The sequence below is a fragment of the Panthera onca genome, chromosome D1, assembly GCF_046562875.1.
Source record: "Panthera onca isolate mPanOnc1 chromosome D1, mPanOnc1 haplotype 2, whole genome shotgun sequence".
Taxonomy (NCBI): Eukaryota; Metazoa; Chordata; class Mammalia; order Carnivora; family Felidae; genus Panthera; species Panthera onca.
The window spans coordinates 19,423,821-19,438,435 of record NC_138348.1 but is presented as its reverse complement, the minus strand read 5'-3'; the positions used below and the strand labels follow the sequence as shown (position 1 = coordinate 19,438,435).

Genomic DNA, 14,615 nt, shown 5'->3' with positions numbered 1-14,615 from the left:
TTTTGTTTTAGTTTTTTTCACTTTTTTTCTTCTTTTCTTCAGGGTGTACAAGAGAGAGTTAATCTTTCAGCACCTCTGTTACCTAAAGAAGATCCAATCTTCACATATTTATCTAAACGACTAGGAAGAAGTATAGATGACATAGGCCACCTCATTCATGAAGGCCTACAGAAGGTAAGTCATCAGTGATTGAAAGAGTCAGGGACGCCTGGGTGGCTCAGTCAGTTGAGCGTCCGACTTCGGCTCAGGTCATGATCTCATAGTTTGTGGGTTCGAGCCCCGCGTCAGTCTCTGTGCTGACAGCTTGAAGCCTGGAGCCTGCTTCGGATTTTGTGTCTCCCTCTCTCTCTGCCCTTCCCCCGCTCAAAAATAAATAAAAATGTTAAAAAAAAGAAAAAAGAAAAAGCCAGAGACTGTGCTCACAGAAGGTCTTTTGTTCTCAGAAGATAACCTGCCTAGATTGTTTTTGTCTAGAGAGTGATTTTTTTTATTTTAAAGATTTTTTTTTAAATGTTTTTTATTTACTTAGAGAGAGTGCATGCATGCGGGCAAGGGGAAGAGACTAAGCACCCCCAAAATAACTACTTTAAAAAAATTTTTTTTAATGTGTATTTATTTTAGAGAGAGAGCGCGTGAGCTGGGGAGGGGCAAAGAGATGGAGACACAGAATCTGAAGCAGGCTCTTGGCTCTGAGCTGTCAGCACAGAGCCAGATGCAGGGCTCGAACTCATGACATGGGATATCATGACTTAAGGTGCTTAACCAACTGAGCCACACAGGCACTGCAAAAACAACTACTTTTTAAATAACTTTTTAAAAGAAAACAATTTGTCCTTATAAAAAAATTCAGACTTTATAAAAGTCTATAAAAGAGAATGAAAAAAACCTCAGTTAATTACTGTTTTATAATAAAATCTTCTGGATCTTTATTTTTATGCACCTTTATAGTTAAAACACTTATTTTCATAAAATAAATTTTTAATAGTGGCATTTTGGGCATCAAAGTGTAATCATATTTTTAAGGCCCTTTATATAAATGTTGTCATACTGTCCCTCAGAAATGCTGTACTCACCAACTTTTCTACAGTCAATATCTGAAGTTATACAGTGTAGCCAACCGTGAGTGTTGGCATTCTATTTAATCTGTGCCAATTTGTAAAAGGAAAATTTGTGTCTCTTTTATTTCTATTCTTTGATTACTAGCCATTGTTTCCTATTTCTGAATTGTCTGTTCATGTTTTGGGCCCATTTTCTCGTGCATTTTTGTCTTTTTAGATTTTTTAGGACCTCTTTATATATTAAAGATATTAAACAGTGGGTGTCATATGTATGTTTCTGTTTATCTTAAACTTTATGACTGTTTTAAAAAACTTAATTTGACTGTTTTGCACTGCTGAGTTTGAATTTTCTCTACATGGGCTTGAACTTATTTACACTGAGTTGTTTGTAGTGATCCAGTTTAGTATCTTGACCTCTGTGTGGTTAAAATTTAGGATATGTTACGAGATAAAAATCCAAGCCACAGAAGGAATCTGAATTTCTGTTTAACTTCAGTAACTGATCCACTTATTACTCTGTACTGAAGACATAATGTTTTAGCAATATTGGTTTGCATTACATTGTGAACACACATGACTAAAGAATGAAATAAAAGGGGCACCTGGCTGGCTCAATTGGTAAAGCATGTGAGTCTTGATCTTGTGATTGTGGGTTCAAGCCCCGCATTGGGTGTAGACATTACTTGAAAATAAAAAATCTTTAAAAAAAAATTCATCTTTTACAAAAGCATAAGCTTGTCATTTGCTTACATATGTACCTTCATTCAGATATTAAATTTGTTAACTTCAGGAATTTCACATTAGAACAACTGGCATTTCTAAGTAGGTTAGGTCCTAACTTCTGAAATCCTGAAATAGGAACCAAGAAGTTGGGGCCGGTTGGCGGGCTTTCAGCATAATTCACCCCTTGGAGTGATAATTTGGAGTTGAATAGTCTCTCTGTGGAGATGACACCTTAATGCACTTTGCTCCTGATGATGATCAGGAGGCTTTTTTGGCAGGTGTAGTTTATTTGTCCTTTGTCCCCTGCTTTATCACTGCTGTAATGTCATGTTCTTCTTCATATGAAGTTTCAGAAGAGACAGAATAGTAAAGGTGCTCACTTTGAACATTCTAAGTCGAAGAAAGTGTGTCGAGTTGTGTTTGATGGTCATTTTATTTGTTTCATCTCTAGAATTCTTCCTCATGGGTACTGTATAACATGGCTTCATTTTACTGGAGAATAAAGAATGAGCCATATCAGGTAGTGGAATGTGCCATGCGAGCACTTCACTTCTCTTCCAGGTAAGGTTTCTCCCTTTCTGGACTGCCTGAGTCTCCACATAACTCAGGACTGTTAAAGAAACAATGCATAAGAAAACAGTATGAAGAAGCATTCTTTTGTACTTACACTTTCCTCTATCCCTATTCAAAGAATTTAGTCCCATCACAAAAAAAAAAAAAAAAAAAAGACCAGTGTCAAAAAGCTCAAAGTTCAAATATATTATTTGTTCAGAGTTCAAAATTCAAAGTTTAATAATGTTCTTCTAATTTCCATTAAGGAAAAAATATATAATATAGACACACTCTGATTCACTTGAGACTTGAATATAAGAAACTTGCCTGGAGGAATTAGCATAAATTAAATTTTTCTCAAAACAAATAATAAGCCCTAAATATATTTTAAAATCATAAAATGTCTGCAGACCTTATTTTTGTGGCAAAATTTATAGCTATCAGATTGAATAAGCACCATCAGTTATGTAAAAATGAAACAGTATGATTTTCTTAAGTTATTTTCTCCATCTATCAGTATACTCAAAGTTAAGTTCAATAACTTCAAATGTAATTTTCCCTTGTCAAGTAGTTATGTAATCATATAGAGCACATGCTTCTTTCCTAACGTCTAATTATGCCTCTCCTTCTCTTTTAGGCACAATAAAGACATTGCTCTGGTCAACTTGGCAAATGTTCTGCACAGAGCTCACTTCTCTGCAGATGCTGCTGTTGTGGTCCATGCAGCTCTGGATGACAGTGACTTCTTCACCAGCTATTACACTTTGGGAAACATATACGCAGTAAATACAACGTTTTTGTTTTCATGAGCCAAACCAGTTGCTATTTTCCTTTCTTTTTTAAATAATTTATTTCCAGTTAAAAATTACCTTTTTTCCTTCCTCTCTTGGTCTGAACAAGAAAAAGGGAATGGAAATGAAGAAATAAGGATGAAAAACCTCAACGCAATAATGTATCATAATTGTCTTAGCCTCTTGACAAAAAAGAAAAATAATTAAATTGATAGTAATATTAAATTCCTGCAGAGTGCACCTCTTAAGCTAGTTATACTTTCTAGTTATCTTATACCATATCTTATGTTGTAGATTTGGTCACTGATCAAAAATAACGTTCACTGTAGAGTAAGATGTAAGTGTGAGCTCATAAATCATTAGGAGATTTGGACAGATCCAGCCAGGCCGTGGCTGACGTTTTTCCGTGTGTGTGTGTGTGTGTGTGTGTGTGTGTGTGTGTGTTTGTTTTTGTCTCTTCAGATGCTGGGGGAGTATAACCACTCAGTGCTCTGTTATGACCATGCTTTGCAAGCCAAACCTGGGTTTGAGCAAGCTATAAAGAGGAAGCATGCTGTCCTGTGTCAGCAAAAACTCGAGCAGAAATTGGAAGCTCAACATAGGTAATTGGAAAAGACAATTTCCCTGAAGCCCTAAGTTAGACCTGTGTAGGGTGATGTCAGTGTTAATTTGTTCATTAGAATTAAGAAAAACGTCTTCATTACTGCTAGTCCTGTCCCTTTTCTCTAGGTGTAGGAAGCTCAGCACAATTCAGAGGAGTCTTTAATAGCATGGATTCCAGGAACTAGAGAATCTTTGCCATAAATTCTGTCATTTTAGATCTTTACACTTTTGACCATCGATTGCTTTTATGAAGTCAGATGGATTGGGGTGCTCTTGAACACTAACTCTATTATGTTTTCATTTCCATAGAATGCATTGTCAGTAAAATCACTTGCATGTGCTATATTTGATCTTTCTCCCCTTTAGCTGCCTTGTTGGGTTATTGTTAAGTTAGTTAAGTGATGTTGAGAAACATCATTTGGTGCATATTTTAATCAGATTTCTATAAATTGTACAGTAATGAAATTCTGTTGTGGTTGGCCCTTGCAGTATGCTTAATTTAAAAAATGTATTTGATTCCATAAATAGTAGGGCCAGTTAGGAAACTTCACATAACTCAAAGTGAATTGTTCTTCTCTTAAGAAAGAGAACATTGAGGCTACTTTGATTATCAGAAAACTAAATGGACATTTGGAACTCCTTAAATTACTGTATTTGGTTATTTTCCAGCCAATTTAAAGCATAATGTGGTGAAAAGGAAGGAATGACCACTTACTTGTTTATACCTGACTTCTGTTACACCTGATCAGAACTTGTCCTGGCTGAGTGAATTGGTTCTCTGTGTAAGCACAGTCTGTACAGCTCCTAAATCTCCATATGTTACAATGTAATAGGTAGAAAGGATTTTATGACTAAAAATAATCAGGCAGCTGATCTATTGATACCAGGTGGTAGAAAATATTTCTTTCTAAGCCAGGCTTCTATGGTTTTTCCCAAAATCACAAACCCAGGGAGCTAGAGTTCAAGGGCTAGGTACCGTTGGCCTTTTCTGTTAACCTTGTCTTTATGCAGAATCAAAAGAAAAGATGGTAAGGAGGCTTTGAATGTCAGTGGAACTAACACAGACTTTGTGGAGGCAAATAGTTGTTGAGATGTAAAATGTTATAGTATATTGTTTTATATCTTTTGGGTACCTGAACCATCCCAACACACCATTTAAAGTCAGGATAGTTCTACTTAAGGGGAAGAATTTTGCATCCATCTTTTTTACCCCCAAGTTAACAAACGACAGGTTTATTTTACCCCATTATTTTGAACTTGTGGTACAGTGGTTGTAGGTTAAAAGGAAAAAAAAAGTTTTTTAAGGAAAATAGTAATCATTGCTGATGACCACAAAATCTATGCAGTAAGTGTGTTTAAAAATTCAATTTTAAAGCTCTATAACTTTTTCCTGGTGTTGAAAAATGTTAAGATCCCTCCAGCGAACACTGAATGAGTTGAAAGAATACCAAAAACAGCATGACCACTACTTGAGACAGCAGGAGATCCTAGAGAAACATAAGCTGATTCAGGAGGAGCAAATCTTAAGAAATATCATCCATGAGACACAGATGGCAAAAGAGGCACAATTAGGTAAGTATTGATTCCAAATAATTGAAGACAGGTTAGGAAGTTCACTTCTAGCATGTTCTACGTTCATAACTTTTGTGTAGCCTTAAAGTAGTATAAAGTTGTGGTTTACGACTCCCCTCAGTCTTAAAAGTGAGTCCTCATAGTGGGTATACCAACAGACCTGGGGAGCTGGTTTCTAAAAAAGCTGGACTCTAGCTTTTTTAAAATGCACATTTTAATGTAAAAAATTTTTTAGATCCTAGAAGTCTTAACAACAGTTGTTTGGCCAAGTGCATGCCAGTCTCTTGGAGATCTTTTTGAAATGCAGGTTCTGATCAGTAGGTCTGAGGTAGGACTGAAGATTCTGTATTTCTAACAAGCTCCTCCTATTGGATGTCTGTTGCTGCTGGTCTGAAAACACTGTGAGTAATGTGGCCCGGGCCATATATCAAGTAAACACAAGCCAGACACACCCTAGAAACAAAGCATCCACACACTCCGGCCAACACAAACTAACTCTTATTTTCTTGCTCCCTTAAAAACAAGTATTTTATTTTAAAAGATTTTATAGACTGGTATTTGTCTCAAGCAGGAATTCTTAACCTGGTTAGTTTCAGGAGGTTCTAAATCCTCCCCAAAATTATATGCAGTAATGTGTGTGTGCACAATTTTTTTTTTTTTTCCCTGGGAAGAGGGCATATAGATTTTATTAAAACTTCTTAGAGTCCAGGGGCGCCTAGGTGGTTCAGTCGGTTGAGCATCCAACTCTTGATTTCAGCTTAGGTCATGATCTCAGGGTTTGTGATTTTGAGCCCCTCATCGGGCTCTGTACTAACAGTGCGGAGCCTGCTTGGGATTCTCTCTCCCCCTATCTCTCTCTGCCCTGCCCCTCCCCCACAAACGCTCATGCCTGCGTGTGTCCGCATGCATGGTGTCTCTCTCTCTCTCTCTCTCTCAAAATAAATAAACTTAAAAAAATAAGAATTATTAAAACACAAAACAAAAGAAAAACTTCTTAAAGCCCATGACCCAATAGATCCACTGTCTTAAGGGCACTTGGGTTGACAGGATATCAGTGACTTGGTTATATCCAGAATGTCTCATTTCTGATAAAACCCATTGGGAGTAGATCTAACAGCTAGACACCAAAGAATAAATTAATAGAATCCCTTATATTATATGCTTCTCCCTTGATAAATATATTGATCTGGGAGGCCTCTTAATCTTTAAACCTTAGCTGTGACCATTTAAAGTCCATTATACAATCCATCTAACAAGTTTTCTTTGCTTTTTTGCGTGTAAGGAGTGTGTTCAGTCCTTGGGGTTATTTACTGCTTGCTCTGTACTGCAATACAACCAGAGCTCTTAAACATATAAATTTAAAACAAAAATATGAAGTAGATAAAGCAGACTGTCTCTAGAGAGATGGCAAAAGTCCCTTAAAACAGTGTAATTAATGATTTTACAGCCATAGAATGTAATTGCCACAAGATACTTTGGTGATTTAGCCCCTTTGTTTTTATAGGTGGAGAAACACCCTTCTTTAGAATGATTTAATTTAGTTAACCATTAGTTTCCCTGTGTAAGCACACCCTGTGTAGGTACTCTACCAGGCTCTGACACCAAATGGCATCGACTGAGGAAACCATGTTGGCATTGCTGATCTTTCTCCACAATGGTAATTTCCTTTCTTATTCCAGGAAATCATCAGATATGCCGGCTGGTCAACCAGCAGCATAGTTTACACTGCCAGTGGGACCAACCTGTGCGCTACCATCGTGGAGACATTTTTGAAAATGTGGACTATGTTCAGGTCTTTTTCTTGGTCTCTTCTAGTTCTTATAACTTTGCATATCTAAGAGTAATATTGCTTCCCCCCATGCTTGATTCCTTGTATATTCGATCCTGAAAATTTGTGAATAATTTAAGGTTGAGTATGTTTATGAAGTCAGATTTTATAGATAATACTCATTTGCTTCATGCATGACGTTTCCAGATCCCCCAAGTACTAGCTGTAATGTCTATTCATGTGTCTTTATTTCTTTTCTCCTTTACCATGAGAGCTTCATTGGATTGTTATTAGTATTTAACTCAAAGCCTTCATCTCCCCCTTTTAACTTATTGGAGTAATACCAGTAATTTAAAATTTGGGAAAGAGTAGCTGTGGTCTTTCCTGAAGTCATCAGTCCAGTTATGTTGCTTCAACTAAAAACTTTAACAAAATGACCATTATCAATAGAAAATTTTTATTAAGCCATATTTCTACATGCATGTGTGTTTTCTCTTTCTGTTTCTGTTTCTATGTATATCCATACATATACATGTACTTATATGCATACATATATGTGTAGTCATACACACACATACAGTCCTAGCCTATCTAATTGGGAAAAAATAATACATAATTATAATGATTCCAAATAGCATCTAATTGGTGCTGTTATAGATAGCAAACACAACCAGAGTTCCAAGTATCATCCACAAGGATGTTGGAAATAAAGTAACACATTATCTTATCCTATCAAAATCTTATCATGTCTTTAATCATAGATCTAGGAATTTCCAGAGATAAGCAGTTAAATAATTAAAAGATTAAAACAGCTTCTAGGGGAAGACAAACTGTGAAGAATTAATACACTTTAATCTGAAAAACTCCAGACCTCATTGAAAAAAAGAAGCAAAAATTAAGAGGCCATTTAGGGGAGAAGTAGTATAGGGACCACAAGCTTCCTGTGATTTGTCAAGTAGGTGCTAGCAGTATCCCAGGTTTTATTTTCAAAGGACGATAAGACTTACACCTCTGAGATTATAGCTCCCGGCCTTGAATCCAAGCATTATTTTAAGGGGAAAAAAGGGAATATTTATAAATGAAATAGACTAAAACCCAGGTAACTTTGGGGACATACCATTGGAAGACTCCCCTGTACCAGTGTAGCATTGAGTCTTATATATCCATAGGTTACATCTCCACTATATAGTGAAAGAATCCATTCTTTTCTACTCCCTCCCATACTGGTCCCATTTTCTTATCTAACAAGGTTTTAGAAATACACAGAAGCTGCAGTATCCTGTAAGAATATCAAACATTGATTTACCTTGGTTTGGAGGAAGACTGTATTTATATTTGGAGTTGATTGTGTAATAGTTATAATGCCTAAATCATAGCTATATTAAACTCTTGAGCCCTTTTTTAAGTTCCGTTGTTTCTACCACAGCACACGAATTTTATAGAGTAGCAATCATTTTAGTCTAGGTAGGGGAGGGAAATAATTAACCAAACCTCTAGATAATAAGCTCATCATTAAACCTGAAAGAGACTAAATCATGAAAAGGAAGTAATGTGACAATAAAGAAGGGAAGTAAAGAATCCATGCCATTTTCCTCATACCCCAAGGGCATAGTTGATTGAGAATCGCTAACTATGCATTTTCTAAGAGAATGGTGTTGGGACCTAGTTCTGAAAATATAAACATCTGATTGCTTTGATACTAACCTACTTTCAGATTTCCTACTGGGTTTGAGTATTCACTAATATTTTGGGTTAGGTTAAATCTTAGTCACAACTTCTTTCCTGCTTCCAATTTGAACTGTTCTTTTCATTTTCTAGTTTGGCGAGGATTCATCAACCTCCAGTATGATGTCTGTGAATTTTGATGTTCAGGCAAATCAGAGTGATATCAGTGATTTGGTCAAGTCTTCTCCTGTAGCCCATTCCATTCTCTGGATCTGGGGCAGGGATTCTGATGCATATAGGGTAAGAGAATGATAAAGGAGTTTTCTCAGACAAGATTTTTTAAAGCTGTGACCCTCACCTTAATTGATTAATATGGTCCCTATCACTGTTCAGCTTAGTTCCACAAACACTTATTAAACTTCTATTAAACAGAAGCCATTCTGCTAGGTAGCAGTTTAGCAAGACACAGGGTATGTCTTGAGGTCTTCTTCTAATCAAATGGGGCATATAGACACCCTGATTTTAGTTTAAAACTTTGAGCTCTGAGTATAATTACCAACCCTAGAAAGTTTCTAAATTTGACCTAAGTATATGCTCACATATACAGTTGACCCTCAAACTACATGGGGGCTAAAGGGGCCAAACCCCCATGCAGTCAGAAATCTGTGTATAACTTTTGATTCCCCCACGACTTAAGTACTGACAGTCTACTGTTGACTGAAGCCGTACTGACAACATAAACAGTAGATTAACATGTATTTTTTGTTGTAAGTATTATATACTATATTCTTACAATAAAGTAAGTGAGAGAAAAAAGATTATTAAGAAAGTCATGAGGAAGAGAAAATACAGTTATAATACTTGCGCTGCATTTATCAAAAAAATCCACATGTAAATAGACCTGCATAGTTCAAACTTGTTATTCAAGAGTCAACTGTATTTCACTTAAAAAAAATTTTTTTTTTTATTTTTTAGGGAGAGAGAGACAGCATGAGCATGGGAGAGGGGTAGAAAGGGAGAGAGACAGAGGGAGGGAGGGAGAGAGACAGAGAGAGAGAGAGAGAGAGAGAGAGAGAGAGAGAGAGAGAGAATCTTAAGCAAGCTCCGTGCTCAGTGCAGAGGCCAATGCAGGACTCAATCCCACGACCCTGGGATTATGACCTGAGCCGAAATCAAGAGTGGGATGCTCCACTGACTGAGCCACCCTGGTGCCCCTGTATTTCAGTTTTTAATCAGCATTCTTGTATCAAGCTCCCAACTGTGTGTCAGGTTGGGACTATGAATACAGTACTCAAGCTCTTTGCTGGAGCTTACATTCTGCCAGATGATATAGGTAATAAGTGTCTTTCTAAGCTAGCTAAGAAATAAATAATCTGAGGACAGATACCATATATTTTTTATTCACTATTAAATTTTCAGAATTTAATCAGGTTTTTGTTCTAACAATTAATATGACCACTTAGATTTAGTTATATGTAATACAAATTCTCCAGAGTTTCATAGCTTCAAGATTTAAGTTTAGTGGGACGCCTGGTGACTCAGTTAAGCATTGGACTTCAGCTCAGGTCATGATCTCAAGGTTCATGAGTTTGAGCACAGAGCCTGCAGATCCTCTGTCCCCCCCTCTCTCTCTCTGCCCCCTCCCCCACTTGTGCGCTCGCTCTCTCTGAAAAATAAAGAAACATTAAAAAAAACAGATATAAGTTTAGTAAGCCTCTGATGTATGTTATTTATATTTAGAAAAATGAACATTTTACAAATCAAAAAATTGTTAAACTTTGGCATTGGCAAAGAAAAGGTCTTAGTTCAGGGGAAGTAGTTTTCTGTGCCAGTTTTATAAGCTTATATATGCTTTCAGTTACAAATCATAAACTCTACTTCAAATTGGCTTAAAAGATAATATGCCTCATATTATAGGACGTCCATAGATTAGAGCAAACTTTGGTTGGTTCAGCCCAGTGATATCATCAATTACCCATTTCTTTCCCTTTCAATTTACCATCCATAGTATTGGTTTCATCCTAAAGCTTGTCTTCCTCGTGGTCATGAGGTGACAGCCAGCAGCAACTGGAGTAACATGTTCTTTGCTCCTATGTGGCTAAGAGACTTAGACTGGCTTTTCTTTCCCAGAAGCCCCAAGCAAGCCTCTCCTTGTATCTCATCGGGCTCAGCTGACTTAGCCCAACCCTGAACCAGTCTTAAGACCAACACTCTTCAGTATAAAGAATTTTACAGTCTACCACTGTGTCTACGATTATCTTAAAATACTAAATTGTTCAAACTATCCTAGTATATTTATGTTCTTTTGAAAGTTTATTTAGCCTGTTGAAATACTGAATCCAAAGAAATTTATGAGAACTTTCTCTCTTCATTAGGACAAACAGCATGTTCTGTGGCCTAAAAGAGCAGATTGTGTAGAAAGTTATCCAAGAGTCCCTATTGGTGGGGAATTGCCAACGTATTTTCTGCCTCCGGAAAACAAAGGACTCAGGCAAGTGCTGATGGATTTGGCAAAGCACTTGATTCTGCATGATTGTCATCTGGCAGTTCTTTGAGAGCACCATCCTTGGACTTGAAAGGTTAAGTCTTTATCTTGAAATCACCCAAACTTTGAAAATATGAATCTTGTTCCTTTTTCTTGTGCCAGGATCCACGAACTCAACAGTGATGATTATTCTTCAGAAGAAGAGGCCCAAACCCCTGACTGTTCCATAACTGACTTCAGAAAAAGCCAGACTCTGTCCTACTTAGTCAAAGAATTAGAGGTCCGCATGGATCTGAAAGCCAAAATGCCAGATGACCATGCACGAAAAGTAAGGCTCACTTAGGCTGGTGTTTATTGCCGTCCATACTGGGTGACTTCACAAGCCTCTTAGGCAGAACAAAAAATTGGTAGTTGTTGAACTTAAAGTTTTTAAAACTAGAGATAGAGTTACAGAATTGGTGAAATCATTAAGAAGACAATCATGCCGTTGAAGGTGCTTCAGGGCTGCTGTTTACACAGACCACATAAGCACTCTCTCTAAGAGTGCTACAAAGATGAGCAACACAGAACTCTGTTTAGTTAAATGAAGCTCATCTACTGGAGGCCATTCTGACCACTTCAATTTAGTGGTCAAGCCTCCAGGAATTTATATAAATTGAAAGCTTGAAGATTCTCTTTCTGGCCTTATCAACCTGCTCTGGCCTTATATGAGGTCCTTAGAAGTTTGTATGAATTACAGCTACCTTACAGACATTATAGAGAAGTTCTGTTAAGCTTTGCTCTTTAATTCCTACTAGTTAATGTATAACTAGGAATGTTTTATTACTGAATATAAATTCTACATTCGATACCATACCATTCCATAGATACAAATGAAAAAATTACTTTTTTGGCAGAGAAAACACACCATCACAATAACCTTTTTAAAAAGTCAATTTTAAAACTGAACAGTTACTACTTACAGTCAACAAACATTTACTGAGGCAGAAAACATTATGTGCCAGGCACTGTTTGGAATACTAGGAAAGGTAAATAGACCATGATCCCTACCGTAGAGTTGCTCACAGTTGCACAGATGTTACAGGAACATAGAGCAATTGAGATCCAGTGCTTTTCCCACTAGAAAAGATAGAAGATTTTTTATTGTATCAAGTATTAGATGCTTTTGTCTTTTGAAAAATTTCGCTTTTGATTTTGGACACTTATGTTGACTTTAATGGGGTATGGTATATCACCTTAATAATGTATGTGGTATACAACTTTTAACATGTTTTAGTTAAAGGAAACTAGGGTATTCATATAAGCAGGTCAACACCTGTTGGTATGTTGATGACCTCATGTTTTTATATATGTATGTGTGTATATATATGTGTGTGTGTGTGTGTATCTATATATATGTTTATAAATATCTATTCAAATTAGCTGTTCCTGAGGAGCTCAAGTCAAGACTGCTATCTGTAGAATTCTTTCAAATGTCTTCCCTGTTATTTTCAATTGAGTCAGTCTTCCTTTTGATGTTTTCAGATTTTGCTTTCCCGTATTAATAACTATACTATCCCAGAAGAAGAAATTGGGTCTTTCTTATTTCATGCTATTAATAAGGTAAGTCACCTACTTTAGACATCTGGAATTTAAATGCTTAGTAATTGTAATTAAAAGTTAAACTGCATGCACTAAAAATCTGTCAGAACAAGTACTATATTCTTGCATTAACTGAGGTATGTTGGGTTTTTTCAGCCAAATGCTCCTGTCTGGCTGATACTCAATGAAGCTGGACTCTACTGGAGAGCAGTAGGAAACAGCACGTTTGCTATTGCTTGTCTTCAGAGGGCTTTGAATTTGGCTCCACTTCAGTACCAGGACATTCCTCTTGTGAACTTGGCCAACCTTTTGATTCACTATGGCCTCCATCTTGATGCCACTAAGCTGCTACTTCAAGCTTTGGCCATCAATAGCTCTGAGGTGAGGTTTTATGTTCGTAGCTCCATGTACTGTGTTGTGATAGCTCAAATTCAGAGCACGATTTGTATTTTTCCGGGAAGGGCATAAAAAAAAAAATCTCACATATTTTTCAGAGCAGAATTTGCATGTTTTGAGATGGCATAAAACAGATTTTGTTTCATTTTATTTCTGATGTATTCATTTATTTTTTTGTACTGATTTGTCTTATTTTGTACAAATGTAGAATCATGCTAATTATATTTTTCTGTATCTTGCCATTACAGCAATATATCCCTGATATATTTTAGATGTATTAAATTTCTTTTTTCTTAATTTTAATTCCAATGAAGTTAACATGCAGTGTTATATTAGCTGTACAATGTAGTGATTCAACAATTCCATACATCACCAGTGTTCATCACAAGTGCACTCCTTTTTTTTTTTTTTTTAATGTTTATTTACTTATTTTGAGAGACAGAGAGTGTGAGAGCATGAGCGAGCACAGGCCAGCATGGGGCAGAGAGATTGGGGAGTGGGGGAGAGCACATGCATACTTGTGAGAGCACAGGGGAGGGGCAGAGAGAGGGAGAGAATCTCAGGCTCCATGCTGTCAGTGCAGAGCCCCATGCAGGGTTCCATCTCCCTAACTGTGAGAACATGACCTGAGCCAAAATCCAGAGTCGGGTGCTCAACCGAGTCACCCAGGCGCCCCTCAAGTATGCTTCTTAATCCCCATCATCTATTTCACCCATCATCCCCCTGCCCACCTCCCTTCTGGTAACCATCAGGTTGTTCTCTATAGTTAAGAGTCTGTTTCTCATTTGTCTCTCTCTCTCTCTCTCTCTTTTTTTTCTTTTGCCTGTTTGTTTTGTTCCTTAAATTTTACATTTGAGTTAAATCATATGGTATTTGTCTTTCTCTGTCTTATTTCACTTAGCATTATATCCTCTGTCTTCATCCATCTCATTGCAAATGGCAAGATTTCACCCTTTCTTATGACTGGTTAATATTTCATTGTGTATATACACCTCATTTTCTTTGTCCATTCATCAATCAATGGATATTTGGGCTGCTTCCATATCTTGGCTATTGTAAACATCAACATAGGGGTTCATATACCCCTTTGAATCCCTTTGAATTAGTGTTTTTTTTATTCTTTGGATAAATATCCAGTAGTGTGATTACTGGATCATAGGGTAAGGGCTTTTTTTTGGTTTTTGTTTTTTTAATGTTTTAAGGAACTTACTATTTTCCGCAGTGGTTGCACCAGTTTGCATTCCCACCAACAGTGTACAAGGGTTCCTTTTCTCCACATCCTTGCCAACACTTGATGTTTCTTGTGTTTTTCATTTTAGTCATTCTGATAAGTGTGAGGTGATACCTCATTGTGGTTTTGATTTGCATTTCCCTGATGATGAGTGAGGTTGAATATCTTTTCATGTGTCTGTTGCCCATCT

The 14,615-nt window shown here is 36.8% G+C and overlaps 1 protein-coding gene across 2 annotated transcripts in view; it reads left to right on the top strand.

Moving 5' to 3' along the window:
* Positions 1 to 14,615, top strand: part of TTC17 (tetratricopeptide repeat domain 17) — a 131,382-nt gene that overhangs the window by 30,071 nt on the left and 86,696 nt on the right. For both annotated transcript variants that reach the window (XM_060606433.3, XM_060606431.3), the window contains exons 5-15: positions 43 to 174; positions 2,233 to 2,342; positions 2,971 to 3,115; positions 3,587 to 3,726; positions 5,139 to 5,299; positions 6,979 to 7,091; positions 8,886 to 9,032; positions 11,108 to 11,223; positions 11,380 to 11,545; positions 12,742 to 12,819; positions 12,955 to 13,179. In XM_060606433.3, the coding sequence (XP_060462416.3) occupies positions 43 to 174; positions 2,233 to 2,342; positions 2,971 to 3,115; positions 3,587 to 3,726; positions 5,139 to 5,299; positions 6,979 to 7,091; positions 8,886 to 9,032; positions 11,108 to 11,223; positions 11,380 to 11,545; positions 12,742 to 12,819; positions 12,955 to 13,179 (1,533 nt within the window). The remainder of the gene's footprint in view (positions 1 to 42; positions 175 to 2,232; positions 2,343 to 2,970; positions 3,116 to 3,586; positions 3,727 to 5,138; positions 5,300 to 6,978; positions 7,092 to 8,885; positions 9,033 to 11,107; positions 11,224 to 11,379; positions 11,546 to 12,741; positions 12,820 to 12,954; positions 13,180 to 14,615) is intronic.